Genomic DNA, 27,268 nt, shown 5'->3' on the forward strand with positions numbered 1-27,268 from the left:
ATATACTTTTATAAAACTACATTTCAAGATGAATCTACTTACATCACTTTCATGTTTTCAAATTCAGCCCAAAAGAATTTATTTATAGTCAAAGTTTAAAATATTTGACTTAAGACAATCTCAAAACGATATTCTTTAGAAAACCGGAGGCAGTACAACCGAGAACAACAGGAGCAAAGGGACCTAAGCCAATTTTTTGGTTTCATCGGCGTGTCTGAGCTGGAGCCGGACTGAGTATGCCAAATGATACTTTTAATATAATGATTGAAATCTCTAAGTTCATGTTGGCTTGTCTTGTAATCCGTATTTTTCAACATGTTTTTTCAGTCGGAATAATGTTTTTCTCTCATAACAAATCAGGCGAAATAGTGTTTCGACTTGTTTTTTCAGCGAAGCGAAGCGAGCCTGACTCTCTTTCTCCTGGATATATGCGTCTGTCTTCGTATACAAGTAGATCGGTATTCATACGATGCATTTCCAAGTTGATGCAAAATCCGCGCTTCCGTATTTTCCGTGCATTCATTCATTAATTAGTCCGCCCATGACCGTATTTGTTGGTTGACGTCACGTGCATCCGTCCACCGTGGCTCCCTAAGTCGATCAGCAGTACCATCACTGCTGGTGGGGCCACTGGAGCATGTTTACTCTACACCTGTTCCAGTCAAGGTAGAGGAGGTTCTATACTAAAATGACAGTGGTTGGAATATTGAAAAGAAAAGGATTCAAATCCAACAGCTCTGTAGTCTGTGGGCTAAACTAGTAAAGATTCAAACTACGCATAACGCACGTCCGACTAAAATTCTAATGTGTCATTTTCGTTTGGTGTAAATGCAACGAGCAGGACTTAGTGCAGTTTTGGCGTAGACGCTTAGGTCTTGTTTAGTTCCATCCAAACTTCTAAAAAGTTGCTACAGTATCTGTCACATTAAATGTTTGCGGCCCGTGCATGGAGCATTAAATGTAGACGAAAAGAAAAACTAATTGCACAGTTTGGTGGGAAATTGCGAGACGAACGTTTTGAGCCTAATTAGTCCATGTTTGAACACTATTTGCCAAATAAAAACGAACGTGCTACAGTAGCACCAAAATCCAAATTCCTCCGACTAAACAAGGCCTTATACTTACGAGCGTATACTTAGTCTATGATTGTACATATGAGCACTTTCAAAGAACTGAGCTGGACTGATAAATATTGAGATTGACGAAGTTACAGATTCCGGCACAAGAAACATAATCAACTGAACTATGTTCTCACATGACTGACTAGCTCACTAGATTTAGTCATACTAGACAATACAGATTTGTATGCTAATGGACACAAAAATTAAAATACTCTCATCTCTCTCATCTCCAGCTAAAACAAGAGACCTTGTATACTCCGAAAATAGAGGTAGCTGCATACAACACAATATAAACAAATAATAATAATAATTCTATCGGAACGATTTGCTCACAGGACAACCATATACCAAGACATTACATACGTTTATACTACCTTGGACTTTGCAGCATAACGCCTAATATAAACTAAAACTAATACGAGCAACAATCACACATATTGTTTTCTTGCTCCTTTAATCCTCCCGTTTTTCTTTTGTGATACACTTTTTTGTAGCTGTCAGTGATACAACACTTGACCTACCTTTTATCAGAGATGAAATGAACCCACTAACCAGGTAAGATAACAACGCACGTGGTATGGATTCTGGCCCTGATGGGCAGATTACTTGTGGCCCCTTTTTTTGCGGGTAGAATAATTTTTGTGGCCTTGTGTTGTGGGGTCGACAGCACATTTGGAACGACCGGCCAGCCTGAACTGTGTTTGTAAACTTGTACGAGTACTACTGTGCTAGAATAGGCCAGGCTGAACTGTGTTTGTAAACTTGTACAACTGTGTTCGTAAACAACGGATATCTCTGGCAAATGATTTTATATCATAACGGTCCCGTTCGACTTATCCCGTATTCTACTTGTACAACTTGTACAACTGTGTTCGTAAACAACGGATACCTCTAGTTATTAACCACAGAGATGAACCGATGCGATTAGGATATAATATAATAACATGAAAATGTGAAGTTTGCGGTATAGATTGTGGATTATGCAGCCGGTACGGTCCATCTGAAATTCTGAATGGACTAGGTCGAGTGGTCGACTAAGGTAGAAATTAAACTTGGAAGTCAGCCTTTGTTTGGAGCGTGGAAAGTTCCTCAGTTTCTACGTACAGTAAATCGTTTTATGTGAAGTAGTACGTGACACCTCATAGTTTTTCACGCTATAATAAAATAAAAAAGGACGATGGACCTGGTTCTGTGGATCTTTGGTCAGAAAAAATTAGGGTCTGTTTAGTTCTAAATAAGTCATATATTTATAAGTTAAAAAGTGAAATAAGTGACTTATTTTGTTAAATACCATCAACTTATAAGTCACTCCTGCTTATAAGTTTTAAATTGGTTCACCCCTGCTTAAAACTTATAAGTCACCCTTTTCCATGTGGGACCCACACCTTTAATAAACTTATAAGTCATCTACAATCAAACAGACATAACTTATAAGTCACTGGTTCTTACTCCCTCCATACCGATTTATAAGACGTTCCGACCACTTTAGCATAGATTAAGGTAAGGTGCAAATTGTCACTTCTGCCCTTCTACCACCAAATTAATTACACGCAACTTGTGTGTCTCAGAGAATTTCAAACGCTACACGCAACTCTGACGCAAGAGAGAGCACCGAGAAATTCAAATTTCTCCTGCGAACACGAACCATCCCGCCTCTCGTCGCCGGCACCAGGAAGCCCACCGCGCGGGGGGCGCTCCACTGCTTGACGCCCGACCACCCGCCCGTGATTTCCTCCATGAGCTCAACTCCCCCGCTACCGCTGGCCACCCGCCCGTGATTTCCTCCATGAGCTCAACTCCCCCGCTACCGCTGGCCACCCGCCTTCACTGGATTTGTTCCGGAAGCAAAGGTCCCCGAGTCTGATCAACAGGTGCCCCAAGCGTGGTAGCCAGCCAGGTGAGCACCCGTCCTTGCATGCCCATGTCTGGCCAGCCAGTTGCCCTCCTCCCTCTAGCTTTCTTCATGAAGCCAACTCATTGGATGCTCATCTGCATAAACAGGTGTGAAATTGGGTGTTTGGATCAGCAATTCACCTCCATGGCAGCGAGTATTCTTCCTGACCTCAATTGTACACCTCCAGAATACTTAGATGGAGGGATCATACCTGAAGAAGGTGAGGCTGCAGCCCACCAGGATGTCGATGCTCTAGCTCAAGATGAAGGTGATGACTCTGATGCTACAGGTATAGGTTCTGCATTTGCCTCTTCCTCACTCCTCTTTTGATAGACTTGGATCCACCCGCACAAACCATTTCTGTCAATAATGTGATAAAAGATCAAGAGCAGAGCTGCATCTTTCTGACAGCTTATACAACTCAAATGCATTGCGTCCAGTTACTTGATGAGCTGATATATTCAAAGATGCTCCAATTCCTAGTTCATTGATTAGCTAATCAAATTGCACAATTCAGTGTATCTGTTAACAACATGTATTTCCAATTACTAGTTCTATGCTTGCAAAAAGAAGTCATTGGCACTATGCTCGTCAGGCTGCAGCCTTGATTCCACTGTAAGCATATCAAGGAAGTACTGCAGTGCCCAATGGGCAAAGACCGGCAGAGCAGAATGGCAATATAACAGAGAGGACATGGGGTTTCCTGATGCAAAAGAATGACAGAGAAAGTAGAATACCGCCAACAAGACCCAAGACTAGTAAGATGGGATAACTGGCATAAACAAAAAGTCTTGTAGAGTAATCTTGTCCACTTCTGAAAGGACTATGAGAGCATATGCAGACTTTTGTAACAACAGCGACATGCACTCGAATTTTTTCAATGATGGTATAAGCAGCTTCAAACACACATTAATCGTTCACTCACCACATAGCCATCTGGAGTCCACTGTATTACATCCCACTTTATTGTTATGTTCCCATTCGGATCGAGTGGATCGTATGCATCTGCAGATTACCCAGGAAAGTTTCTGTTACGGTAGCACATGCGTATAGGAAATCGTGATAGAACCATAATGATAATAAAAACACAACAAATTTCAGCCAGAAGAGCTTTCAGCATGGGAACCAACTACCATGAGGGTTGCAACTAGCCATAAACAACAGGAGGTCTTGGTCAGGGTTATAATTCAGATTACATTAAAAAAGGGTTATATTTCTATTTCAGACAAAACAGAACTACAAGTGATGGAAATTGATAGTTTGAAACATAGGAGTAACATATTTGTAGCAAACTGGACTGAAAGAACTGTACAATCATTTATATTAAAAATAATTCAGATTACATTAAAAATAACTTGAGTTCATGCTCGTAACTTGAGTAAGTTTCATTTACATATCCCCAGCGCATAACATGTGATGTTGATCCATGAGATCCACCCCCACAAACCATTTCTTTCAACATAACATGTGATAAACTACATCTGCCATGCTTGAATGCATTTATTATGCACAATAAGGTACTCATGCAGGGCATGTAACCAAGAAATTTATGAAATCTATTTTCTTGTGATTTTATACAACATTATGCTGTCCATTTTCTTGTACTTTTATGAAAAAATAGCTCTGTCAATCCAAATTTTTGTAAATGAAAATTGCAGTAAGTGGCTTATCTATAAGTGACTTCTGAACAGCATGTTGCCATGTTGCTTGATTCAATCTTTTTAGTTGTTCAAACCTTGAATAAAAAACATGTTAATGTGAATCAACCTAATTCTCTTCTCTTATTATTGCACTGGCAGGTGTTGAACCACAAATGAGGTTAAGGAGATGGTTAACTGATGCTCAAAGATATGATGTGTATGCAGCTTTACATGGCAAAAGCAGAAATGGAAAACTACCAAAGAATGCAACAAAGGAGGTTGCTGAGTTCTTTCAGGCACATATTCGAGTTGTTCAAAGGATCTGGAAGTGTGCAAGGGAGCAGATTGCGCTAGGACAAGAGGTTGATGTTTCTAACAAAAGAACAGGCCAAGTGGGTCGCAAGAAAGTTCAACTTGATCTCTCTCAAATGGCCACAATTCCACTAAATAGAAGATCCACCTTAAAGTCACTAGCCAAATCCTTAGACGTCAGTATTTCAACATTGCACAGGAAGTTCAAGCTGGGTGAGATAAGACGCCACTCCAGTACATTAAAGCCACACTTGAGAGAGAGCAACAAAAGGGATAGACTGCAGTTCTGCATTTCAATGTTGGATCAGGAAACTCTAGGGGATGCAGAACCTAAATTCATTGATATGCAGAATATAGTGCATATTGATGAGAAATGGTATTTTATGACCAAAAACGGGAAAAAATACTACCTGACGCCAGAAGAAGATGACCCTGAACGCACTATTCAGAACAAGAACAACATTGGTAAAGTCATGTTCTTGACTGCTGTAGGTAGACCAAAATATGATGAGGAAGGAAATTTGACATTTTCTGGAAAGCTCGGAGTATGGCCATTTGTGAAAGAGGTGCCTGCGGCAAGGAGGAGCCAGAACAGAGAAAGAGGGACCTTAGAAACTAAATCTATCATAGTCAACAGGGAGGTGATGAGGCAATATTTGCTTGAAAAGGTTATCCCAGCCATCAAAGATAAGTGGCCACAAGAAGACGCACACAAGACTATTTTCATTCAACAAGACAATGCTAGAACCCATGTTCGTCCAAATGACCCAGCTTTTCTCGAAACGGTGGCGGGTACTGGTCTAGACATTAAACTAATGCAACAGCCAGCAAACTCCCCAGACATGAATGTTTTGGATCTTGGTTTCTTCAACTCTATACAGTCCTTAACCGACTGTGGAAATCCAGAAACTATTGAAGATCTAATTCATAATGTGGAGCAAGAATTTGAAGAATATAATGAGGCAATTCTAAATAGAGTATTCCTAAGTCTACAGTTGTGCATGAAAGAGGTCATGAAAATTGGAGGAGGAAATGGGTACAAACTCCCACATATGAATAAGCAACGCCTAGAAAGAGAAGGGAGGCTACCTCATAGGTTGTCATGCGAGAATGGTCTTTATGCTACTGCGCTAGCCCATCTAGCACAATTCGGTTGAGTATCTTAGTGTGTTGCTATAGGAGATTTTGTAAAGATTATGCTAGCACATTTTTGGAGATTATTTTTTATTTATAGAGAGGAACAAAATATTGATTCAGAATCTATGTATGAGTGGCAATACTTATCTACAATGCTACTCCAAGGTGGCCTCATTCTCTCACTAGTCTCATATTAGCCTGCACATGCAAGAAAGCAACATTCCACCATTATTTTTCAGTCATCTATAGTTTCTCAGCTCAGTTTTTAGTCATCGATAGTTTCTCATCTCAGAGTTAATTCCTGAGTTTTTTTCTTACTTTTTCTGCTCTTGTGGATATCACAAGCTCATTTTCCCAACATGAAGTCTACAGTTGAGAATTATAAAAATCAAAAGCCTAGTTACAAATATGCATACACATAACTAGTTCCACTAAGATTCAATACAGATAATAACATGGGGCTGCACACTGAGAATCATTGTTTTGCTGTCAAGATGCAAACTCTGGATTGCTAGAGTATCATAACTTTACTTAATGCAGACCAGTATCAAGCACCAAGGACTATCGACAGTCGTAAGCTATAGAAAGCACCAATGATCACCTCTAATTTTTTTATGTCATTTTGTTGCCTACTTTGTCATTTTGAGGATGGATAAGGCAAGAATCATTTTATTACATGTTCGGTGTTTCTCTCTAGTAGTCTTGGTATTATTCAGACTTTTCTGTGTTGAATCAGAAAATTCAGATGTGTAATTCTAGCAGTGTAAATGATCAATCAGTAACATGTTCAATCAGAAACAGTAAGAAACAGATTAACTAGGGAAGAATTCGTACGTACTCCTTCGTTGATGGCCTTGGCGCCTTTGTGGCAGGGAGCACATATGGCGTTCCTCGGAAGCCTGTACACGGACACCATATCCTGTCCATATTTGTACGTACAGGGAGCACCAAGGATCGCCTTTGCAGCGTGCCCTGGACTGGAGAGGCAGAGCATTGAAATCAGATCAAAATCAGGCGTTTTAGACCTGGTTTCTTCATCTCCATATCCTGTCCAGGCGGTAGACTGGTAGTGCGAGGGCAAAGCTACCTACTGACGTGCTTATGAAAGAACATGAATTTGCAGTCAGCACAATGTGAACGAACATGCAACACTAAGCAGCTGCAGTGTGACCCAAAGATACTGACCGACAGAACTCACCAAACAAATAACATGAAGGAAAAAACATCGATTTTCAATATGCATGAAGGGTGAGCAACATAAAACAATCACTCTGATAAAGCAAGTACTCTTGCTTAACAACAAAATTATGGATCATCAATAGTCACAACTTGTGGTTACAGGTTCAACCGTAGCTATCCAAGTCAAGGGAACACAGTGAAAATTTTTCAGGACAAATCACCATGGATGGGTAAAGAAATCAGAGGGAAAATCATAAACTTGCCAAGTCCTAAAAACCAAACCAATTAGAGAACAAGTCTGGAGGTATTCAGAGTCCCAATCAAACAAATCAGAATAAAAGAGAGATTTTTCCTTACCTCTTCTTCTTGGATCCAGAGGCTTCGTGAGGTGTTGTGGTTGCTTGAACGGGCTATCGCGTCTGGGGACCGAGCAGGCAGTTCTTGGCACCAACGGCGGTTCGACAAGGGTGTCGTCGTGGGGAACGCCGAGGCCGAGGCGGTGCGAGTCCCGGCTCCTGGGCGAGCGCGGCGAAGGGCTTGAGGTCGAGCAGTGACGTTGGGCTGTGCCCCACCATCGACGAGTCTAGGATCCAGCGCGCCGCACCTGGCCGCCCTGAGCCCGACCAGCAGCATGGGCACGACGAAGATCCGTGGCCTCCCTACGCCAGCCCCAGCCCCTGGGGAATACGCGAGTGGAACAAGATCAGCGCAGTGGATCTGGCCCCTCCTCCACTAGCAGCGACGCCAAACATGCCGCGTTCAGAGCTAGGCCTGGATTCACCTTGTAGACCTCGATGCCACCGCCGCCTCCACTAATGGCGCCTCCTCGGCCAGATCTAGCTCATTGTCCTACTGCTCCTCCTCGGTCGGTGCGAGCAGTGCGAGTCTCATTGGGGAAACAGCAGGAAACAACGCACTCGGCGGAGTCCTATTGGGAAAGCGCAGCGATGCGCTCGGAAGAGCATGGAGCGCCGGCAATTTGGGGAAGCAGTGGAGGACGACTCAGCAGAGAGAGGGCGGAGGGAGCGTGGATAGGAACGGAGGGTACGAGGGCATTTTAGGAAAAGACGAAAGCAGGATGAACGTCGGACGCGAGGACGTCTTATAATTTGGTAATTCGCTTTAGACCCAGAACGTCTTATAAATTGGTATGGAGGGAGTAATAAATATGGAAACCACGTCACACTCCTGCTTCGTGAAGCAACGGGGCTCAGTCAGAGCTGAGGGGACAAAACACGAGGGGCTTTTTGGGCAAAGCATCCCGCCCCCTATGCCAGCCTTTCCTGTCCTCCGCCACTTGATTATTTCTGCTGCTGCTTTTCTCTAGTACTGCGTACCATGTATTTGTTGCAGTGGACCATAACCATCAGCCATCTCTATCCGTGTTGAAGATGCAAATCCAAAGAAGCACATAAATAACTAAACTGCAGATATCTCCGTGGTTTTTATTTTTATTTTCACAAACACTGATTAGATATTGACGGCAAATTATATCGAGACAAAAAAAAAACAATTGATGACAAAGATCATTATTTTTTGATTGGTTGATGACAAAGATTATGAACTATAGTGGCTTTCGGAACGCAGATTTGAGCCAGATTTTTATCCGCACACATATTTTAATGCAAATACTAGTAACAACCAACAACACCTACTTTCTCCTCTGGAATTGTGATTCTTGACCACAAAGTGGCAGCCTTGACAACATCTCCGTCTCCGTCCCCAACCCCACCTCGCTTCGCTCCTTCCATGCATACGCCGCAGCCAGCAGTCACAGCTAAGCAGAGCCCTAGAAAGATTAGACAAACGAGAGGTATCAAATCCCCATCTCCCACACTACCCATGCATCAGTAAATCATAGCAGGTAAAAAAAAAGGCATGTGAGCCGAGAGAGAAACAGGAAAGGAGGAGAAAAAAAAAAGAGGCCGCAGGGGCTGCTGGGCTGACGCTACGGACAGCCGCCTGCACCAGTATCAGCCGCGAAAGAATTGGGAAGATCCGAGACCGAGTTCGACGAGGGGAAGCGCGACAAAGAAATATCGCCACGGAAAGGTTTCCTTTTTTTCCGCCTGTTTATTATGCGCAATAATCCTCTCTTTTTATGGTCTTCCTGTTTTTCTGTATATTAGAGCTTTTTCTGTTCCTTCGGTAGCTACGAAGTGGTTGTTCTTCACGGGGACAACAGAAAAATAGAGGGAAATTTGGTTAGTTGTCCCATTAAGGTTGGTTTCTTGTTTATGGTTATATAAGCTGTCGCGTTAGGGTTAACAGCTTCGGTTGGTGAAATAGGATTGTGAGGTTACTTTGGGTTGCGACGAACATGAATGTGATGTGATATCTTTTTGCAGATGGAGGATCTGAACAAGTTTTATGCTTCTTTCTGGAAGCAATCTAGCAGTGCACTTAGTAGCCTGCACTCTGTTCATGAGCATAAGCTGGTGAGGGGAATAGCTAGATTTTTTTTACTCCCATGTAAGTTAGTCTAAATTTATCTTGCTAAAGAAGGATTTTTGGTGCTCCAGATGAATTCGGGTTCGAGGCGCAATCAAACCCAAGAAGTTCCCACCAATTCCAATAAACGCAAATCGTTGTCCGAAACTGTGGACCTGAATTCAGATGTTAGGACTTCAATTAGGAGAAAATCTTATGCTTATCACGAAGTGATTGACTTGGAGAAGCCATTGATTTCTGGTGATGTGGTGGAAGCTATTGGTTGCTCTGCCTTTGGCAACCTTACCAACCAAAATGGCAAGTCTCAGGATGGTTCATGCTGCATTTCACCAGAGAACACCTCACTTGCAGAGTCTCTTCAGTTGTGTAGAGACTGGAACACATCACGTGTAAGCGCTGGTGAGTCTCTATTTAACCTTTGCATCTTGTGCTAACATGTTTCAGAACTACTTGGATGCAAGCGTGTTGATGTTATCTTGTATGACCTATATTATGACTGTACCGGTTGCTCATGCATATGTGTGTATAATTTGAGCCTTTGATGAAAAAAAACTGTAGTGCTCAATTAATGCATGCTTGACAGAGGATGCTATTGGCGCACTGTTTGTTCACTGTGATCAGACAGTTACATAAATAGCTGAAAGTTGTTATGTATCTGCTAACTACAGGCAGTAATTGGGTTTTGAAGAATGAGATCAATGTCATTTGACTAGTTAGATGATTTTTTTTTCTCGGGAGATCTGCATATCATTATATTAAGGAGAGGGAAATATTTTACAATCTTTCACAGGAAGGAAAAACAGCTATGTTACAGTAATGTGTCTTTCTCAATTCTATCCATGTTTGCATTCAAATATTTTCTGCAATTTTAAGGAAGTTTAATTGTTAGCAAGCTCTACTAGTCTACTGGGCCTATTTCAATGCAAAGTTTAGTTTAGGACTGGTCAAGAACCTGGATGACATATTTGTTGCTCTAGTATACCTCTAGATCTATGTCTACTAACTAAAATTTATAAACTTCTACGTCAACAATTCATTTGAGAGTTCCAAGTTCTGCAAATCCGTATATTCCCATTGTAGGATCATTCATGCTTTAGAGCTTTAGTTGGTATATTAGACATGTCATGAATTCGACTGACCACAAATCCAAGATCACAATGAGATTATTGGAACATTTCAGGTTTTATTCTCCTTGCTTTATTCTCGTGTGCGATGCTTTGTTGATTGCAAGCTGAATCATAATCCAACAAGATGGCCTGCACATAGAGCTTCATGACTATTCTAACCTCATGCATTTCCAGGTTCAGTTGGATCTAGTGACACTCCGGATTGCCAGTCTCCTATCAAAACAAGTAACACTGAAGCAAGACATTTACTAGTTGACCTGAATGTTACTCAAGAAGAAAGCCTTCTTATGCCTTCTACTGCGTTTCCTTCTTCCTCGGCGCACCACGGAAAATTTTCAGACAACCCTAGAGAAGCTTCTGAAAAAGAATGTGTCTCTGGTTCTGGTATTGGATCAATGAAAGGATTTTCCATCACGGTGATCACGCCCAACCCAGTTGCAGACAGTTCAAGGGGTGTGGTAACTGAATCCTCAGTTCAACAGAAGTTCCTTTTTGACCTTAATGTGTCACCTGAAAGCACTGACATGCCATCAGAAATCAGCGATTATAGAGATAAGGATGTAAATAATGATATAAGTAAAGGAACAGCACTCGATTCTTTCTCCCCGGAAAATAGCCTGCATGCAGAAACTTCTACCAAACATGTGGTTCTTGGAAATGATCATATGTTGACACACAAGGATGACAGTCACGTGCTTCTCACAGCCCCAACAACTAATGGTACCAATAAGGTTCAGTCGCCAGAGTCTGGAACCATTAACAAGGAATTTTTTATCCCTGGATCTCCTCTTGTTGATAATAATTTCCATCCAAGACTTGGGATATCCCACAGTGGAGCATCAAATATTCAGGAGTTAAGCATGCTTCAAGATAAGGTCAATGATGATGGCGCAACAGCTGATATTGCAGCTAGAACCCTTCTTTCCATTTTTCAGCATAGTTCTGAATGCATTGCTCATTGCTTTGGAAGCAGCAATCAGACAACAGCTCAGAACGGGGACGACGAGCCTCAGCCTTCATTGGACTCGTTCGAGAAAATCGTGTTGAATTTAGAGGAGATCAAAGATGACGGGCAATCCATCTATGTGTCACCACCCTATAATGAAGGACCAGCATGTCGGATCAAGCTAAAGAGAGGGAGGGGTATGAGAAATTTTCAGAGGGAGATAATTCCTGGGCTTCTTCTAGGGAGGCAAGAGATATGCGAGGACTTAGAATTTATGGGTTATGAGCCAAAGAAAACTCAGTCCAGGAAAACCCGCAAGGGTCCAGGTGCATCCTCAACTCGACCAAGGCCGCGCAAACGTGGAGCTGTGAAGCACTGACCAAGAGCATCTGCATTCCGTGGCAGGGTGCCATAAGGCAGGCAATTCAGAACAGGAGAGTTCAATCTAACCATGTGAATATTCGTGTGTATCAAGCCTAGCTTCAAACTCTGGTTTGCTAGTGACCATTTATTAGTTGGGGATATTCTTTTCTTTCTTTCTTTCTTTTTCCCTCTTATTATATCTTTGATGAATTGGTCAGGCTGTTAGATTCAAGCCTTTTGCCTTTATATATTTGAAAGTTCAGCAATAAAGACGCAGTCATAGTGCCACAATGATCAGTCTCGAAATTCTAGACTTAGATCAGAGTTGATGAAAGGCAAAATGGTTGTATCCTGATGATATCCTAGCATTTTCATCTTGAGTTATACTGCCTTGGATTAGTGCGAAAATATATACTTCCCTGTGTCAAATATTGTTTTGTCTCTTGACTGCTTCATCTCTGCCACAGCCCTCACTTCAATTCAGGCTATCGGACTGGCTTCACTGACTGACCTGTGAATCAAAGAAAGGCTGTCTGTTAGTACAATTTGACGACCATACTGATGGGTCCTAATGGTCCCAGATTTGCTGTCCTTTGCGCAGCTCTGTTCACTTATCTTACAATCCGTACTTTTCAGCTTGTTTTTTTCAGCCGGAGCAGTGTTTTTCTCTCGTAACAAATCAGTCGGAACATTGTTTCGTCTTGTTTTTTCAGCGAAGCGAACGGGGCCAATGCACCATGTGAAATTTCACCAGAAAAACGGTGCCTTGATCTCTTCTCCAGGTCGCCTGATCTTGCGACATCGTCTCGTCGCCATTGATGAGCAAGAGGCCATGTGGAAGTACAGGCAGGATAATAATGACCCGGTGTCGCGAGACATCCATCCATCAGGGATCGCCGGCGAGCTCGGGGGAGCCGGAGTACTGCGTCCACTTAACTGTGTCGAGTACTCCCTCCGTCCCAAAACTGAGAAATTACATATATGCTCCTGTAAAGATATAATCATTACACCTTGGAAACCGAGAAAGTAGAAAAAGACAAATGAAGTTGGTTTGTCTTATATCTAAATGTTCACTTATTTTAGGACAAATTTTAAACTTAGAATTGCACTTATCATGGGACTGAGGGAGTAGAGTTGATGGCGCATGCAATTGTTTAACGTCCAGTCACAGTCATTGCGAGGTAGGGTAGGTACTCGAGCAAGTGAAGGTGACCTACTGGCTACCGCTTGCTATACTAGGATGATCCAAGTTGCTGAACCGCCAACCGGTGAAGTATGAGTGGATTCTCTTTGTGAGCGATCTGGTCGGTAGGTCGGTGCGTGAACTTCGATTCGATGCTGGGTGGGAGACATTTGGGGCTGTGGTTGAATCGATGACCTCTAACCTGAGGCCTGAACTGAGGTCTCATCCTCATCACCATGCATGATGACCTGAGAGCTAGTAGCTGTAGTAGTGGACTGCTACTGTAATACTGTTACTCAGGGATCCATCTCCATGAGACCAGCATGATCCAGGCGAAGCCGTACTAATCTGCTCCATGATCCTGGCATCGCATCCGCCATCAGTCCATCATCACCCATCTCCTGCAATAAAAGGGAAGGGACATGGTCGGTGGCAAAGCCCAGCGCTGCATGATTGGTGGCGCTAGATTTTACTGCCGTCGCCAGAGGGACTGGCATGCAAATGCAGTGCATTCTCGGCTCTCCACTCCACCATCGTTCAGGGACGCAGAAGCGCAGAGCCCGTATGGCCGTATCGTACTCGTACGTCTTACCGGTCAAGCCGTCAAGGGGATGGGATCTTGACAAGACCAACACGAATTTATCATCCAGAAATGCACAGCGCACTGTTGCTCACTGAAACGCAGGCAAGTTATGCCCGTGCTGCTGATTGCTGTTGCTGTGCAGTGCAGGTATACGGCGACTCGCTCATCGCTGCGCTGCATGCAACCTGCGCAAGGAATAACTCGTGTGGGCCCCGGGGTCCAGAGAGAGCCGGCCCTGGGTACTGGATGTAGAGTACTATGCCTTCAATTCTTTCCATGATCGAGTTCGCTTGTTCCGCCTTCAGCGTTCATGTTTGACCATGTGAGGGTGAACAGCGAAGCAATAACGACTCACTCACTCAGGCAGAGGCAGGAGGCAGGAGGCAGGAGTCAGGAGTACGGAGTACGTCCCAATCTCCTGGAGTGAGGTCAAGTCTACAGTGGTTAGCTAGCACTGACAGTTGTTTATTCAGTTCTGAGCGTTGGCGTCACCTGGAAGCATGATAACAACAGGTACAAGAGGTGACGAGATGCAGGCACGGCGATATGCAACGCATGCTCCATGCTGTGGTGTTCCCCCAGCCGGGTAGCCGGCTCAGAACAGTCAGATAGGCCGAGTAAATGAGTGTCGTCGCTCACTTGCCTGCATTTGGATGGATGGAATTCATCATACTACGTAAGTACTATACTAATTAGAGAGGGGGAAAAAGAACTAGTGGATCATTGTTCATTCAGTATAGGATCTTGTGTCTGTCCGTAAATCTCCTGCCGTCAGAGAGCTCTTGCCGTTCCCAAAGAGAAGAATTCAAGGCCCCGCTGCGAAGATTCAGGGCAAGTCTGGTTGCGGCGAGAACGTGAGGTTCCGGTGAGCACAAATGCGGCCGGCAAGTGAAAGCAGCCAGGCTCGCAGTGATTCTCGTCGCCACCCATGCTCAACGAACCTGAGGCAACAATACACACAGGAGAAACGTCGCTGCTGCGCGGCCGATGCGACCCAATGATGATTGGTGCTTACGGAGACAGTGGTCCAGCGCACAGTCACAGCCTCAGCGCCTCACTATCCTTGTCTGGTCAGGTGTCTCCGCAAGAGACACGATGGTAACATACTAACATGTGAATCAGCCTGGTGGCCGAGGTTTATCAGTCAGCCAACAGTATTTTTCTCTCACAACAAACCAGCATTAGCTGGACTTATCAGCTCAGAAACCAACCAGCGAACAGGCTCTCAGCCCCTCCCCGAAAAAAACTGGTGGGGCCCAGTGTCAGCCATCCAGATGTACAATATATGCCATGTCAGCCAGATCTGCACAGTCGCTTCTGGGGGAGGAGATGCATAATCACACAGCTAATTTGTAGACCACTGTTCAAACCTGTCAACCTGTGATGGAATGGACATGTCGGATCCTTTTGCCGTTATGGATAAGCATCTACTACCAAGCGTGCGTGCACAAAAACACGTCCATAACTGTGCAGAGTGTACCTACACCATGGAACGCAACGTTTAACGCTTCGAATAATTCAGCTAGCAAACGTGGTTTCAGCTACGCAAGTGTTGCATCAGTGTGCACATTAGCACATGTGGATACAGGGGATTTTCAGGTGTGTGCCAAACGAAGCAATTTGTGGCATGTAGTGACCTAACAACACGGTGGCCAAATTTGACGGTCACTACATTGTTATCAGGTAAAAGAAAAAAAATGGTAGGATTGGAGGTACTAAACTTCGGTTATTAGTACCATGTTACTACGTGCCCCATCTCTCGATTCTGATAGTCGAGGTCGAGGTCACACCCTGTTCGTTTGTTGGTTTCAGTCAGGTTTATTCAATCAGTCAACAGTATTTTTTTCTCACAAAAAAAACTAGCATCAGCCAGCCCAAACCAGCATCAACCAGCGAACACGCTCCACAACTCTCGAAAGGACTAAGGCCACGTTTACGCCGGATCAGCGCCGCAAACGCACTGTAGCTACACTGTAGCTACAACGTCGTTTCGTTTTTATTTGGTAATAATTGTTCAATCGTTGACTAATTAGGCTTAAAACGTTCGTCTCGCAAAGTACAACCAAACTGTATAATTAGTTTTTTGATTTCGTCAACATTTAGTACTCCATGTATGTACCGTAAGTTTGATGTGATGAAGAATCTTCTTTTTACATAGTATCAAAGTTGGGAATTTGGTGGAACTAAACAGGAGACGGTCGTCGGGCATTCATAGGGAACAGGAAAAATGGACTGTGTCACTACTGTGTGGCATGCGTTGTCGCTCCACAAGAGCCTTTGGACCCAAGCAAGCGCCGACCAGGCAGCGGTTGCCCGATTGGGCACTGCTGCATGCTTAACCTGACTGAAGAACCCCACCGAGTTCTACCTCGCATTTACTTCACATTAACCATCCGGGACGCCTTTGCTTGGATTGCAGTTGCCACCAAACGAAACAGAACACCTCCACCCGTATTCAATGAAAACGCCATTGAAAAAACAAGCAGCTAGCTTAGCAAAAGCGAGCACACGAAGAACACCAAGGGGGAGACAGAGCGAGCAGCACTGAAGAAAGAAAAAAGGAAAAGCGACAAGGACAGCGCAGGACAAGAGCAGCCAGCAAGCAAAGCATGGGAGTGAGGTAGCAGCAGGACAGCGCCATGACAAAGGGAGCAAGCGAGCGAGCATGGTGCTCGTCTAGTACCGTCCAACACGATCCCGGCAGCGGGCGGCCTCTTGGCCTGGCTTGCCAAGATGTCGCCAACCCCCGCCCCTTTTACACCCATCAATCATGCCAAATCGCGTGTCACGGGACCTCTTCGCGCTGCAAAATCGTGATCCCAGTCCCAGGCAGGCTCCCAGCCATTGTTGATCGACGGAAGGAAACAAACGAAGCCACTGATCGGCGGAAGGAAACAAGCGAGTGGCGACGGCGAGAGGAAGAAGAGAACACGAGCGCTGCGCCAAAAACACTTTAAACCCGCGGCGACAAATCTCTGCGCTCGAGCAGGACAGGGAGGGTGAGAAGCCGTGACCGTGAATCTCGCTCGCTGTCACGGGGAGCCGTCCGGGCGACCGGAGCCGTGCACGGGGGGACACGCACGGCCATGATTCGAGAGGCTTGATCTGGGACTGGTGGGAGCTTTGGTCTTCTGGTGTCCTCTGCAAAGTGCACGAGAGCAGAAGCAAAGAAGGCCAAGGTACACTGCATGCAGAGCAGAGCGATGCGATTGCAAGAGACGGGGAGGAGCTGTTTGAATGGACAGCCGAAAGCAAAATGTTTCTATACCATTTCGAGATTCAAACCCCAAAAAAAAAGCAGCGGTTTTTGTACTGATTTTTACACGCACGGCAGGGCTACCACACCATCCACACCAGACACTCCGGAAAACCAGGGTCCCAAAACAATGCTAGAGAGAAGCCTAGCGATTAGCGTGGCAATTAACGATGGGGGGTTAACGGTCACGGTGGTCGGTTAGTGCGATCCGGAGTCGGCGGCGGCGGCTAGACCTTGTAGATGATGAGGAAGCAGGGGAGCACGGCGCGGCTGTCGAGGACCACCAGCTCGCCGTTGCCCATGTCCACGGAGTCATAGGCGGTTGCGGCGGAGCTGTGGCCGTGGCCGTGGCGCGGGGACGGGTGGTTGGCGGGGCAGACGCGGCCGGCGATGACGCGGCACACCAGCATCGCCCTCCGCCCGGTGGTGGTGGCGCCGCCGCTGCTGGCGTGCGCGGCGCCGCTGCAGGCGAACGTGCGCACGGCGGAGACCGACGCGCCGAGGCGGCAGGTGGCGACGCCCGCGCCGAACACCCCTCCGGGCGCGTCGGCGGGGGCGCGGCACTGGAACCGCATCATCTCGTTGCCGTCGGCGCCGCACCGCGCCGCGGCGCCGTGCGCGCGGGCCGCCGCCCTGGCTTCCTCGAACCGCGCCACCGCGCGCGACGCGCTGTGCACGCGGAACAGCGCCTCCACCGACGGCTCCGGCGCCCCCGCGCCCGCGCCTCCTCCCCACCCGGACGCGAAGATGAGCTCCACGACCCGCCGCGACGAGTGGCCCTCGGGCAGCTCCGCCATCGTGAGGAACGCCGAGCTCACGGGCGGACCCGGCGCCGGCGACGGCATGAACAGCGCCCCGGCGGCGGCCGCGTCCTTCGCCTTCGCCATCGGCTTGGGCTTCTTCTTGGGCCGCGGACGCGGCTCCCGGGCTTCCCTCCGCCTTTCCCTCTCCCTCCCCATCTTCTTCCTCCTGGCCTGCTGGGCGTACGCCACGGCGTCCATCACGTCCGCTGCCGCCGCCGTGGCGCAGGAGAAGGGCGGCGGCGGCTTCTTGGCCGGGGACGGCGCGATGGCGGCGTCGGTGACGGCGTAGGAGGACCTGCAGCTGAGCGAGCGCACCCACGCCGTCGCCATTGTCCGTCGCCGCGGCAGCTCCAGCTCCTGTGGTTGGCCTTGGCCTTCGGGGGTGGGTGGTGGTGGCCGCAGACGGCTGGCTCGTCTCCGGGTGCTATTATGGCTGCGGATTTATTCACAACCCTGCCGGTGTCAGTACTGTTACGCTGCACTTGTTGCACCGGATCGCTAGTCTACCCGGCCTCTAACAGTGACAGGTGGGGACGGCCTTTTGGGTCCAGGATGTCAGTGACAGTAGTCAGCTGTGATGGGAGTAGCTCTGGTTTTACACGGCAGGTTTTGTGCTGGATTTGGAATTTGGATGCGATTTTGGTTAACCTTTTGAATTTTGGTTCCATTTGGGATCATGATTTGTTTAGGGCCCCATTTGGGGTGTGGACAGGTTGAGATCAGGGGTGGGAATGATCATTCGGATTTGGAACCCTGCATCTGCATCTGCATCTGCATGCCTCCCTGCTCCCTCCCAGAATCCGTCCCCCACCACTTTCGCTGCTGGTTTTTGTCTCTTTTTTAGCCTTTCTTTACCCCTTTTATGATTTCTTCTCTTTTTTTTTTAGAGGAGCTGCTATGGCGCAAGATCTGCAGCATTGATCAGTGAGTGCCTTCTCTCCCTTTTTTTTTTCCTCTGCGACAGTGGCGTACAGTTCGTGCGGTTTGATCTGGCAGGTGTCGGTGAAATTTCACTACGTTCATTTGGACTTGTTTGACTTATAAGCCTTACTTTTTTAGCCAAGGAATAATATTTTTCTCTTACACAAAATCAGCCAGCAGTACTTTCGGTCATGGTTTATCAGCCAAACAAGCCCAAACGAACGGCGCATTTGTTGGCGTGTATATATATCTGATTTCTAGGTGTCCACAAAAGAGACGTCTCTTTTGTGTTTTTGGGCACCCCCTTTCGGTCTTTGTAGTGGACCCTTTTCGTGCTCTTGCCGCTGATACAAATTGAGTTAAGAGGGAGCGCAGAGGCAAGGAAATAGACTTTGAATTCAAACTGTCGTGGAGCGAGGCGCAAGCGCAACTACCAGGACTTTATGTATTCTGCTGCATCAGTTACTGTGTGTATTCAAACTGCAAGCTATTATTTGTTCTCTGTGTTGGCGTTTTTCTTCAGTCGTTTTGCTGCATCAACGTGTCTTCTGGTACATTACAAATCGTGTGGTATTGCATTTCTAATAGTAGGAGAAATAAAACATGGTCTCTCCGTCATCAATTATTCTTGTGCGTTTGTGCGTATGGAGCTGATCGAGAGAAACTAGCAGGCACATTTTAGGCATGCAATGCAATGATTCAGCTCTTAGACTATCTCTAACAATAAGAACCTAAATACAAGACTCATTTACGTTTGGGTAACGCTACAGACAAATGTTTCAATACCTATTTTTTATCTTCTTCAACAACAAAACTCAAAAGAGAACCTTTTTGCAAATGGGTCTCCAGGAGAGAGGATATTCATATTTAGGTCGTGCCTCTTCTGACACCTAAAATGGATCTTCTATATAAATACTCTGTTAGAGACCAATACAGTACTGTCGGAGACCCATTTTACGTTTCGGTGCGTCTCCTGTAGGAGACCGTCTTAGAGCTGCGGCAGAATGTCGGCAGCACAACAGCCACAGGAATGATTTGACGGTTAGCACGTGTGGTGTGGACGCTGACCAACTCAAAAACTAATCCCGCGAAACCGTCGTTTTGTTCCGGAAACATTCGCAGCCAGCCAGCCACCACGCTACTACACGTACAGTACGCGCAGTAGCTAGGTCTAGAGTCCAGACGACAACATCCGACAAGGTTGCTTGCAAGCAAGCTAGCAAGTATAATCTCACGCATTGTTTAGTTTCAAAAAAAATTCCTAAAAAGTGCTACAGTAGCCATCACATCGAATCTTGCGATACGTACATGGAGCATTAAATGTAGACGAAAAAAAACTAATTGCACAGTTTGGTTGGAAATCGCGAGACAAATGTTTTGAGCCTAATTAGTCCATGATTGAATACTAATTGCCAAATAAAAACGAAAATGTTATAGTAATCAAATTCTCAAATTTCACCCAACTAAACGCAGCCTCACTGCACTTTGTTAATCCCATCAGATATGATCAGTATGGTATCAGTTGATGCAGATCGGATTCCTCTCGAACTTGTTTTTTTATTGACAATGCGCCGACCGCAGAAAGAGAGATCATGATCGGTAGTACGTACTCAGTAGTGAAAAAAAAAATTATTGGTGGCTCGCGTAGTTGACAAATGTAGCTTGCATGCATGTGTAACGTGTTGCTTCTACTCCTAAACTGTTGGCTGTTGCGCGTGGCTTGGCAAGCTCCCCTTGCACAAGAAGAGACAAAAGCCTGGAATCTCTGAACCGGTGGATGCCAGCCTAACGCAGGTAGGCGCAGCACAAGCAACAGACGACATACGCATATAATATACGTATGCTTTCCTGATTAGCTAGCTAGCTGAACGATCATCGTCGCATTTTGTTGCGTGATCTTGCTAGCGTTTCCCAACAACGAATACACAGTACTGTAAAGTTGTTTGTGTTCGCCAACCTGATGTGAAACGTCGAACACGTGCAGGGACGAGAGCGAGAAGCCTGCCTTCTTGCTGCATTGTTGATTAACAAATCGATGGACTGCTTCCCCGATGATATATAGCTAGTGATTGTTTTTCTTGTCCGTGCTGTGCATGCTGCTTTCACGAACTTTGAGGGATCCATCCATATCCATGGCGATGCCGATGCCGATGCCAATGCCAATGCAAGCTTCTCAATGCTTTCCACGACCTCTGCATGCCGGCCAGCCAACGACGGCGAGCCATCATTCCGGGGCGCACGACAGAGAGCACGCAGAGGCGCCATCGCAATCTGCCACCCGGGGGCCGAGGCCTCACTCTGCCATATATATGGCGCCGTCGTACGTATCGATCCACGACCTGCGTCTGCGTGTGTGCGTGCCGAGCTAGCTAGAACCCCGGCCGATCATTCCCGAATCCATGCGCCCATCCGCCTCGATCCAAAAACCGATCATTGCGGCATCAAGGGGCTCAAGTGTTAGATGAGCTTGCTGCAGTTGCACCCAACAACCAACTCGATCGGTCACAGGGACGATGCCAGCCATTGTTAGCGTTGTGTTGTGCGACACTTCACAAGCTACGTGATGGTTCTACACGCCTTTGCTTTTGCTTGGCATCCAAGAGATTAAACTAGCAGCAGCAACTGCATAGTATATAGTACTAGATCAGCTTCCATGCATAGAGTAGTAGACTACAGAATGGACGCTGTCGCTGTGCTTCCAAGTCTTTTTGGTAGTTGCACTGGGTGCCTGCGATCGTCTGCTGTGTGTGTAATCGACAAGGAGGCTCGCTTTCAGCTGGAGGCAAACACGAAGTGCAGACAAAGAAAGAACATGGAACGCCCTTGCTTTAGAGCAAAACCGTACCGCCGCCCTGTGGTTTGCAGAGGTGGTTGTTGAATCACTCGCGTCGTCGATCGGTCAGGTAAATGGAAGACAAGACGCACCACCCATCCGTCGCCGGTAAACGGCAAGTGCTTCCTTCGCTTGCTTCTCTACGGTAGTCGGTAGATACGGGGCGGTGAAAGGAACGGAACGAGGAGGGGAAAAGGCTGGCGGCTCCATCCCGCCGATCTCTCCATCCACTACCACTAGTGCTAGTGCAGTCCGCAGTCGTACAATGGCAGCAGCAGGCGCCGGCCAGAGGTCGGGAAAGGCCAACGGGAAAGGCACCAACTTTTGCATTTTTGGCAGGAGGAGGCAAAGGCTAGAGGGCGGCAGATGGGATGGGATGGGAATATTCAAACAACGATAAAAATACAAAAGTGTGTGCCGGGGGATTGATAGAGAGATGGCAACAAAAGCAGCGCCACAACCAACCAACAAGAGACGATGAGGGATCGAGAGTGAGGGAACGACGCGTGAGAGTTCGGGAGAGTAGCAAGCAGCAACCCGCAGTGGCGCAGTGGCGCCACAACCAACCAAACAAGAGACGATGAGCCTCTGGTAGCATGGTGCACCTGGCTGCCTTGGAGTCCGTGGTGACCAACTTTTGGAGAGAGTGTTTTCTCGTTGGCTGGCCCGGTACGGTGCACCTAAAGTTGCCTGCTGCGTTGGCCAAAAAGGAAGCAAATATGCTTGCACGTTGTTAATGGCGCGCTTTATACTAGCACGGACGTCTTTGACTCTTTGTCAAGACTCAAGAGGGGTAATTGTACAAATATATGCATGCGTTTTAAGGAGGAGACGTACGCACGCAGACGCAGAGCTAGCTATTGAGTACGGAGCACCATATCGCCCTGGGCCGTACTACGTGGCTATGTGCATTACTGTGCGGATTGAGGAGGGGGCAAAAAAAAAAAAAAGGGGGAGGCTCGAGCTCCTCTTCCCTCATGCGCACCTGACCATACATTAGAGGCGTGTTACGATGCTGTCTGGCCGCAGGCTCCTATGCCAGGGCGGCAACCAAACATACCCTACAGACTTGTTTACTTGCTACTTGCCATAGCCCACTGGCGACGTTGTGTCTTAGGCAAAAATTTAAACCAAAATGTAACAGAAGATAATTGTTGCTTGGATCAGCAAACATATTTTCAGTCCTTGAAGCAAGCAACCGCTAAGGGTCTATTTTTAGTAGTGGAGAAAGAAACTTTTAGAGGCCGGGCGATTCTTATTATATGTAAATAATATTCAGGTAGCAAATTACATTTTTCTTGTTTGATACAAAGGAAATTTCTATTGAACTTCGTCGATGAGCCCCACCGACCGCCTGGGGTGGCCGCGCGGTGGGTCCGACGCTGCTTTATTTAGATGCATGCTGTCCTAGCCAACTTATCTAGCTCGACGACAACGTCCTCGTGATCCATCTTTTTGGCCCTCTTCGATAGAGCTTCACCATATATTGTTGATATATTATGAGTTTGGTCCATATAATATTTAATAAATCAAATAAAACTCTATGGTACGTAACATTAAGTGTTGTATAGTTTAATACCGTACGAGATTTTGACTGAGCGTTGACTCAGCATATATAGTTGGAAATTATTCATCTTAATTGAGAAGCTGAGAAAAGGACATAGGCGTGCCACACGCGCGCGGGCGTCGCCGGCGCCGACGGGCGTGGTCAGTCTTTTGCCACTTAATCCACATAATCATGTGAGTTTCTTTCTTTGATGGTGGAGGCGAACTGATTGCGCCAGTTACCGTCCCTTCCGCTTCTCCGTCTCCTGGGATTCTCCGCTGTCTTTCTCCCTTCCCGTCGCAGCCATAAATCCGTAGTCCTCCGTCAGTCCAGATCTTCCGCTTCTGCAACTGCTCCCGAGAGAAACCACATCTCAGCAGCCCTCTGGCTTCCCCGTCTCGTACCTCTGCGAGCACGGAGAAGCAGGGTGCCTCCGGAACCATCGTCCGCCTGTGAAATGACCAAGGATGCCGCCTAGAGGGGGTGAATAGGTGTTTCTAAAAATTAACACCTTTAAATGCGGAAATAATTAGAAAAGGGAGTTTCCAAAACTCAAAATTAAGAGTAATACCACCCCTCACAAGTTAGACACAGAGTAAACAAGGTATAAAGAATATATCTAGAAGCTACAATCCTACAACACAAAGTTAGAACAGAGATCAAATAATATTCAGCCCTGAGCTCTAATACCGGACGTATCTGGTATGAATACCAGATGTGTCCGGTATACACGATTTCTGCAGATCAGCCCTGAACTTGCTCCTTTCGATTTCTATCTTTAAACCAAACTGCAGGCACCTACTAGAGATGACAATGTACACAGAGAACCTGCACAAGAGCTGGAGCAACACAAATATCAAATGAAATACAAATTGAGATACAATATTTGTTTTACCGAAGTTCGGACTCGTTCGAGTCCTACTCTCAGTTGAGGGGGTTGCAGGTGACCTAGCTAAGGTCAGCCCTAGAGGGTACCATGAAGGTCACTCTAGCCGGAGTCTTTTTCAACTCCTTTTCCTCCTTCCACTAGTTGATTCCGAGGCGGCGGAATCGACCGTTACAAACTTTTCAAGACAACCACAATCTCTCGGGTGCTCTCCGATGACGCCTAGCCGTCTAGGACTGAAGAGTCCAAGAGTAACAAATGCAAATCATCAGATTGACAATATGCACAAGTGCTAAAGTGCTTGGATTGCTCTCTTTTTGAATTTCTCTCAACCCACTAATTGATTTGGCAATTTGGATTACACACTCACTAAAAGAGGGTTGGGAGAGTTGGCAAAGCTCAAAAACATGCTAGAGGATTAGCAGAATCAGCAGCCTTCAAAGGTGGAGGCTTGGGGATATTTATAGCCCCCTTAGAAAAACTAGCCGTTTTATAGTCGTTGCCATACCGGACACGTCCGGTATGACTTACACTGCCCCAACGGTAACTAAGTTATAGTGGTGTTGTGAGGTGTCGGAACTCCCGATGAATGCCGAAACTCCCAACCGTCGAAACTCCCGACCCTCAGCATATTTGAAAACTAAGTAACTAAGTTGAAGTTTGCAAGGTGTCGGAACTTCCGACGCATGCCGGAACTTCCGACCGTTGAAACTCCTGACTCATGTTAGAACCCCCGATCCTCAAGGCATTTAAAACTAGCTGTTGGCCTCTGGTCGTCCATAACGGACACGTCCGGTATGACCAAGACAGTGAACCCTCCAAGTCAGTTAAGCATAAGACGTCGAAACTCCCGACCATTACTAGAACTCCCGACCGTCGGAACTTCTGACTCACGTCGGAACTCCCGATGAACCAACCCGATAACAACACTTTTATCATTGCTGGACAAATACCGGACACGTCCGGTATCAATACCGGACGTCCGGTATTGCCAGACCAACAAAAAACAGATTAGCTTTTTTGTCTCTCAAACACTCAAAACTCACATGGGTTGGCTTGAGCACTTATGAAACATTATCTATCAACATGATGCATCCCTCTTAATAGTACGACATTCCTATTAACTCAAATTTAAAAGTATAACGAATGTAAACCTTTTGAGTTGATCTCTTTTGAATTAATGCCGTCTCTTTCAATCTTCATGAAGTAAGGGTGCCAACATGTTGATATTGATCTTTTCACTTGAGCATAGCCATCTTGAGCATGTGACTTGATCTATTCATCAAATTTAAATAATCCCAAATGTATCAAGTCACTTCCATCAAACACTCCAATAGTGATTTGATCCTTCATATTGACATGACTATCATAGCTTGATTAGTACCTCAACTAAATGCAAGTACTTCCTTCTTCACCCTAGCTAGGTTCTTCAGTCACCAAGCCGTCGCTTGCCCTTCACCCTTGCTTAGTACCTCGAAGCCTTTCCTTGCTATCTTCACCATCTTAAGCCATCAAGTCACATATTGTGTTGAATCATCCATTCATTTGTATTGTTGTCTTTTTCATTTCAATTTAGCAAGCTTCAAATATGAGACCATTCCATATGCAATCCCTCATGTCTTATTAATTAATTCTTACGAGCTTGCTTTCGCACAGTACATGGAAATCCCATAATAAATAAGCCTTTGTATGAATTCCATTTGCATTGTTGTCTTGTGCTTGAACTAGATTGTTTATACAACAACACATCATTTTGGCTTTTATTAAGTACCTGTGAGATAACCAATTTCCTATCCACACTTAGCAAATGGGTTAGACCTTTAATCACGTTGTCATTCAATCATCCAAAACCCACTAAAGGGCTACATGCACTTTCAATCTCCCCCTTTTGGGTGATTGATGACAACTTGATTAAAGCTTACAAAAGAATATAAATATTTAAGCTTTTGGGTTCAATGATTTATGAGAGGCTCCCCCTTAATATGTGCTTATGATTAAAATTCATAAAATGACCTCAAATGTCAATTGCACACATTAAAACATATATGAGACTCTCCCTAAATCATTACATCCGTGGGGTGCATGTGTGTGTGACAAAGTAAAACCGTGATGCATATGACAAGATATATCACACAAGAATAAATATAAAGGCATCACATCAAATATTTTCATTCTAGCATGCATAGTCCTCATGAAAATAAATATAACACATGTATGTCACACATAGCACTCATTACATATTTTTTCAAGTCCACAAGCTACTAATATGATATAAATAAAGATCATGTCTCAAGAGATACATAGATAAAGCATAAGTAAGTTTCATCTCTCACATGATACAATCTATCTTAAACCTTTTATGTAAACTGAGACCATATCATACTTTCTTCCTCCAAAACCACCTCCTCTTGTTTACTTAGAGAGAACACTATCTTATCAACCCGTTGTGGATTTCCCGTTTGAACACCTAAATATTTTCAAGGAGAATATTTTGTAGCAAAAACGGTACGGTGGTGTAACTTGGTAAGGGTACTTGGTTAACAACCTCGATACCAGTGCATGTCGGGCAGCGTCACATGTGGCAGCTATTCCATAGGGAGCCTTGGTTTCATCATGACACCATAAGCTTTTAACCAGGCAATTATTACCAACTTACACGCCATGAAGGCGGTGGGGTCATAGACCACAGAGTAAGGGGAGTATTGCAAGGGAAAATTCAAATAACAAGGGTTCCCTTCACAATAAGGGACAAGGAATTCAAATCCAATGGTGGATTTGTTTTAAAGAGATTCAAGTGTTCTACTGTGACATCAAAAATTAGTCGAGACAGTGTCCTATGTTGTCCAATCACGGCTGGTCTGCTGGTATCTAAATGGCAACTTCTCTTGTAACTCACTTAATATCGCCTTGAAAACTTCACGGCTACTAAGACCTAAAGGCAGATGGATGCAATCACACAACGAAATAAATAAAATGCATATTCCCATGGTCTTATATGGGTACATCGTATAGGCATTCAGACTCCCATCCATGACACATCATTCACCTTCCCTACGTCGGACGATTCCAACAACTACGGATGACAAC

At 45.6% G+C, this 27,268-nt stretch overlaps 3 protein-coding genes across 3 annotated transcripts; 2 read left to right on the forward strand and 1 right to left on the reverse strand.

Annotated features, from left to right (window-relative positions):
* The first annotated feature begins 4,828 nt into the window (after positions 1-4,828).
* LOC136458519 (uncharacterized) lies at positions 4,829-7,174 on the forward strand. The gene is made up of 2 exons (XM_066458467.1): positions 4,829-5,929; positions 7,046-7,174. Exons 1-2 carry the CDS (start codon positions 4,829-4,831, stop codon positions 7,172-7,174), a joined length of 1,230 nt encoding a protein of 409 aa, XP_066314564.1.
* Positions 7,175-8,960: 1,786 nt separating this feature from the next.
* LOC136486893 (uncharacterized) lies at positions 8,961-12,402 on the forward strand. Its single transcript, XM_066483963.1, has 4 exons — positions 8,961-9,335; positions 9,632-9,721; positions 9,806-10,133; positions 11,036-12,402. Exons 2-4 carry the CDS (start codon positions 9,632-9,634, stop codon positions 12,184-12,186), a joined length of 1,569 nt encoding a protein of 522 aa, XP_066340060.1. The 5' UTR covers positions 8,961-9,335; the 3' UTR covers positions 12,187-12,402.
* Positions 12,403-17,157: 4,755 nt separating this feature from the next.
* On the reverse strand, positions 17,158-18,426 carry LOC136486904 (uncharacterized). Its single transcript, XM_066483972.1, has one exon. The coding sequence runs from the start codon at positions 18,323-18,325 to the stop codon at positions 17,420-17,422; it is 906 nt and encodes a 301-aa protein (XP_066340069.1). The 5' UTR covers positions 18,326-18,426; the 3' UTR covers positions 17,158-17,419.
* Between the last annotated feature and the right edge of the window lie 8,842 nt (positions 18,427-27,268).

The sequence above is a fragment of the Miscanthus floridulus genome, chromosome 1 (genome assembly GCF_019320115.1).
Source record: "Miscanthus floridulus cultivar M001 chromosome 1, ASM1932011v1, whole genome shotgun sequence".
In the NCBI taxonomy this organism is placed as follows: domain Eukaryota; kingdom Viridiplantae; phylum Streptophyta; class Magnoliopsida; order Poales; family Poaceae; genus Miscanthus; species Miscanthus floridulus.